Source organism: Zerene cesonia, chromosome 5, assembly GCF_012273895.1.
Source record: "Zerene cesonia ecotype Mississippi chromosome 5, Zerene_cesonia_1.1, whole genome shotgun sequence".
Lineage (NCBI taxonomy): Eukaryota > Metazoa > Arthropoda > Insecta > Lepidoptera > Pieridae > Zerene > Zerene cesonia.
In genome coordinates this window covers 4867973-4874172 of record NC_052106.1, presented here as the reverse complement: position 1 = coordinate 4874172, position 6200 = coordinate 4867973, and the positions used below count along the sequence as shown (strand labels likewise).

The following is a 6200-nucleotide window of genomic DNA, read 5'->3' as shown; positions in this document are numbered from 1 at the left end:
CTCGCGTCGAGGCTAGGCTCACTGTCAATTCGAGAGCTGCGAGGAGTACGCTCGCGTTTATTACGTAGTGTTTATAGTGAAGTGTGCGATCAGTGAAAAATTTCGAATGCCGTGAAGTGAAAAAAAATTGTGTCAACTTGTGAAAAGTGCAACTTATGTGATCAACATGTTATCGTTTGTGTATTATTAAGTGATTTATCAAAATGTGCAAGGCACCGTGGTGTGCAAAATTGATTTTTGCCACGTAGTGACGCGAACGGGTAATGATTCCTAATGTGGAGTTTGAAGCAAGATGGTTAGAGAGACTCGGCACCTGTGGGTTGGAAATTTACCCGATAACATACGCGAAGATCGAATAAGAGAACACTTTAAACGGTATGTTGTTGGTTTGTTTACAATGTTTATTTAGTAACTTAGTGCGTTGAAACTTATATTAGATACATAATTACCTATCCAGAACAATTTAAAAGAAAGCGTACGTAGGTATACGGCAGAAAATGCGTCATGACTGGCATCGTTCACGTTACACATTATATTTATATCTTATACAATTAGTGTTTCGTTATTACTTCATGTTTTTGTATGTCGTATCTTTTCTATTTTTCAGTTTTACCACTGTATATGAGAGGTCGTTGATATTATTCGTTTCTGGACAAACTTTAGTGAAAAATAACAATGGACGATTGTCGTAGGGTAAAATGATTTCCTTATAGGGCTTTGAAGTTGTGTACGTCTAATACTAAATTCTTCTGTAGAACTTTTGACAGCTGTAGGTGAGCTTTGTTTAGGTTTTAAAGATGTATTTTATATTATTAACGTATTTTTTAATTAACTGAAGTTAAAATTTTCTTAGGCAAAATCATAAAGTAACATCGCTAAAATTAACATAACTATTTTCATTCACGTTTGCTAATTGTATTCTATTTTGGACACTAACGAAGAAAACTATGTTTCATGTAACTTGCGGTATTTTTTTATATAAAATTACAATGGTTGTTCAAATAAGGACAGAAAAGTAGTCTTTTAATTAATGTCTCAACATTACTAGTCTTCATAGATCGAAAATCTATGAGCCAGAATAAACTATATTAGGCAATTCAAACCGGATAGGGATGGTACACAAATTAAGACTCAACATGTTTCGTTTAATTATGTTATTTGTTCAACAACATCAGATATATTTAGATAAAATTGCTTCCCGCTAGTATTAATTTCACTGTTTTTCAAACTCGAAAGTTTACAATGGCAGCTGTTTTGGTTGAGCATTGATCGTGAAGCTTTGTATTCAATTAAATAATTTATTCAAAGTAAGGCTACTAGTATCAACGAAAATTAATAAAAAGAATAATTAATTATGTACACTAATCTGGGGAGAAATTAAAAAAGGTTATGTTTGTGAATTTGTGACGTATCTCTGGATCTATTGCAGCGATGATTGAATTTCTTTTATCAATAAATAAAAAGCGACCTTATATGTGAAGTTATAGGCCATATTTAATTTTGTTTTTATTTAGGCTAAGCGGCTAGTAAAGAAATATTTATTACACATTTATGTAATGTAAGTAATAAAGTGTAAAATAATCATAATCAAAACAATTATATAATTTTGATTCCAAAAAAACAATTAATAATGAAATTCCTGTTGCCAGAAACTATATATTTCTAGTATGTATTCAAATTATTTAGGGCCTCTTAATCGATGCAGCCATAGCAGATGAGAGAGAATAAACAACGCGGATTGTTCATAATATATACAACCGCTATAATTTAAGAGCGACGTTGCCAAACTTGGGCGATGCCGACCGGTCATTGAGCCGGCAACGTCGCACGCGTCGCCCCGCTTCGTTTTAGATTATGATAACAGAGTATTGGTATTATTTCTTTTTTGTTAACATCGTATTATATCTTTATTTAAATCGGGTTGCTTTTCGTGTTATCGTTATCAGTTATTAGGCATAATAAGAATTAAAACTTTTATACATACAAAATAATTATGTCAAAATGCGTCGAATTGAATGTACAAAGTGTAAATGATTATTAACGGAATTGTGCTTCATATAGCTTTAGGAGTCATCCATTCATGACGTGCGTCATTTTAGGGTGGAAAAGGGTCGAGTTGAATTTAATCTGATTTGAGAGAGGGGGCTAGCCAATATCTAAATTTCTTACAAATGTTTCTTGTAGGGAATAACAATAAATACATATTTTTGTAATTGTAGTCATTATAGAGAAACAATAAATGTTTTAAGTTCATGTATTTATAATATTTTGTAATTTAGCAATCTGAAAGGTCTAAGCTTCATTATCTATTGTAAGAAGAGATCTTTATTTATGAGGCATATTTATCTATTGAACTATACTTAATATCCCTACATGTGGAATGTGATTAGGCCCTTTTCCATGATTCCATTTTTTAAAGCAAAGACAGTGTTTTGTTAAAATAGAAAAGTAATAAGTTTTATATCTAACATTGAATATAGTTATTTTTTTGGCTTTAAAATGGTTTTAATACCTTTTGATGCACCCTTGCATAATAAGATACCGATACAGATTCAAGGACAAGTCTAAAATTATAAATCTGTCTGAGCATCTCAAAAATACTTTTCCGGGTTGATTATTTCTGAAGACATGGTAATATCATGAGACAAATATTATGGCTTATATTAAAGTGTGTTTATTAATCAGGGGTTACTATTATTTGTTTGAATGAAATTGCTTTACCTAACATGATTTTTGATACAGTGTCCCCCCCTAACTCACACAACATCACTGTCATATTTTTCATTGTCACATGTACACATCTAATATTTTGTAGAGTTCCATAAAAATTTGTAATAGATCACACTTTTGCACTTACTAATGTGTGAAAAAAAATTGTGTTTAAACCACAAAAAGTCTATTTATATTTATACTATTATAAATATTGCTTTTACATGTATTTCTAATTACTTAACTTTTTAATCCCAACCCAATAAAACAAAAGAAAAAAAAACAGAGTTTTAGATTTTTTCATTAAAATGAACCATACCTTATTAGCTCAAAAAGTGACATTATTCTTATATAAATAGTGAAATTGTGGCCTTGTGGTATTTTATTAATAACAGTTTTTTATTGTACTGTTTGTATGTATAATACTAATAACATTTGATATGGGCAACTATTATCTATTCATATAAATATTTTAATAATGGAAACATACAATTGGGTTTTTTAATCATACTTCCTGATTATTTTATTTTTTGAGTAGCTGAATACTTTGATCTTAATATGAATTTCGTTTGTCTTATGGCTGTTTTTAATATCATATCTATCCATTGTTTGATTAATATAGCTTGCACAAATCTAACCATTTATATTTACTTTCATTTCAATATTCTATGGAAAGATAAAGAGAACACTTCACTATCCATTTTGTTTATCTATCAGAAGGAAAATGAAGAGGCTACCAGAGATAACACATAAATTCCTTTTACTTATGTTCTAACTTACGTATAAAAGTTATGTAACTTCGCAATATTATGAAGTCTTTTATTGTAAAGGAGTTTATCTTGACTCCTGAATGTCATGAAATTATAAGATAAATTTTAATTTTGCTTTAAATTATTAACCACACAGTTTTTATATTGTTGTCAGTGTTTCTTATTTCATCTCTGACCTATATAACAGTGTACTAAACCAAACTATTAAAGTAAGCTCTGCTTATAACCCACATAGAAATACTTCTGTGTATACTAAGTAGGTGCCATTTACTAAATGGCAAATCCTGATTAATGTTCAAATTCAATTTGTATTGAATAATAAGGTTATAAACAATAAGATTATGAAAAAAGCAGTGGTGGCCCCTTGGTGGGGACCTCAGGACCTCAATGGAAAAGACAGAGATTATTGACAAATCAAAAGAGTGCAGGAAATCAATTGAATTTTAAGTTGTCTGTGCATTATCCATATCACCACTGCTAGAAATGTTAACATGGTTAGGAATCCAGCATGTACTACGTTTGATAGCATGTGACATTTGCCAACCTGCATTTGGACTGTGTAGTGGGTTATGGCCTGAACCCTCTTAGGAGGCCGATGATGGTGATGATGATTTGAATTGATTGATGATTTACTATCAGAAGTTTATTATTAATGATAAATTCATGAAGGCCTCTTTTTTAGGTATCAAAATTTATTTAGATGTTTATGAGGGTCCCATACCTGGATGTAAAAAAAGAGAATAATGGGAAATGGTTTTATTGGATCACATTGTTGTCTATCAAGACTCTTTAGGAACGCGTGGAGGTATCACACTTTCCAAGTGAACACAATTAAAAGATACAGCTGTTCATGCTGCAAATTTTCAACACTCTCTAGGAAATCATAACCTACAGTGTGTGATAATGTGTTTGCGCGTACTCTAAATCTTGAACGAAGCGACGTTAAAAAGCACTCATGATGGAAAAAGTGCGAAAAACGTAAATTTTTAGTCACGTCATATAAATTCTAATTATACCTTCAGGATTGTACGGAACCCTCGGTGCGCGACTGGCACCCGAGTGGTTTTTTCCACGTTTATACCTATAAGTATTTTAAATTAGAAAAGGCCGATCATCCAACAAAGTCCATTTATTTGATTTTTTTGTACACGTAACGAAACAACGGTCTCTGCTGGCTCTGCAGTACAAAAGCTCCCGCACACATACATGCGTAGGTACGTGTTATCGCTCAGAAATAAGAATAAGTTATTGACTAAAAATCTACTGATTGAAAGAAAAATCGTTATTAAATTATTTTGTCGCTTGAAGAATCTTATATATTAAACTTAAAGGTTAACTTAACTACCTGACTGAAATAGTGATCTATCAACGCACAGCCCAAACCATTGAACGGATCGGGCTGATATTTGGCATGCAGATGTTATGGCGTAGGTGTCCGCTAAGAAAGGTTTTGATAAATTATAGCACCATGGGTACAAAATGGGAGACGAAAGTTTGTACCATGAAAATTTATTAGGACCGCACGGGCGAAGCTGCGATAGCAGCTAGTAATTATATAAAATTATTGCCTTGCCTTTCTTGATTTTTAATCGTTAAAGCTTCTTAGAGGTATTATAATGATTTTTACTATTGTATAAATTTTGTACCATTATGTTTTCAATACAATATCAAATTAGCATATATCTTGAAGTTTATCATATAATTTCTGTTTTTTTTTACCATACTAGTTTATAGTTTATACACTTAGGGCATCATAAACGCACGTTTAACTTGTCCTTTTTCGTGTATTCCGTTCATTAAAGCCTAAGCCTTCTTACAGCCTTTCAAAATAAGTAGGTCATTTTGTTTGTTCTTACTGTGATAAACTATGTATTATTTTGTTTTAGATAAAGAATCGTTTTACTTAGTATATTTTAAATAAGCTAATACAGTCGGTAGGTGTATTACATAAAATTAACTAATTTACCAATTACACCTTCATTCACCCCAACATAATAACTTTTGTATGTTAATTATTAATTACTTATAAAATATAATTAAGATGCCGACTTGCCTATAATATATCTATAACACACCTAACAGTTGATTAAGTGAGGCTAGTTCAGTTAAATGTAGAGACGATGCGCAATGGCGCCCAGCTATGAGAAATGCGGCAACGTCGCTTGGCGGATGACTCGTTTCGTACGGAGCTGGTTATTTTGTTTTTCTGTAGGTACTTGCGTATACAGTGGAACGGAGCGGTAATTTGTATACATCGTAATTCCTTATTCGTTATATTAAAACAGTTACAGTATAAGCATTTCACGTATCTTTATATCAAATGTAAAATTATTGATTAGTAGCTTATCGCTCGTGTCTTCGCTAGCGTGGTAGTATTATGTATTTCGATGAAGATGTATTACGACATTTTACGCCTTCATACGCGTATATTTCGTCAACTTTTTATTTCAGCAACATATATACAGAAATCTCTTATTAAATATAAATAACCTTTATATATAACCATAATCACGAATAACTTTTGTTTCTCCCGTTTTCACGTGTGAGACCCTAAAATTATTTTGAAAATAAAATGTATCCTATAAGTTTAACCTCATATTGGCTTATCACTATATTTAATGGTTTTTATGCGTTTGATGTACATACAAACGAAAAAAAATTGCTATTTTTGTTTTGGGGTCAAGAAAACATCCACACTGCACGCATTGGTATTACTCTAAT

General features: G+C 31.5%; 1 protein-coding gene across 1 annotated transcript in view; it reads left to right on the top strand.

Moving 5' to 3' along the window:
- The window catches only part of LOC119840182 (msx2-interacting protein-like), a 54332-nt gene continuing 48132 nt past the window's right edge, over window positions 1-6200 (top strand). Inside the window, exon 1 of the mRNA XM_038366695.1 lies at window positions 1-375. Within this exon, the coding sequence (XP_038222623.1) occupies window positions 293-375 (83 nt within the window). The 5' untranslated portion in view covers window positions 1-292. The remainder of the gene's footprint in view (window positions 376-6200) is intronic.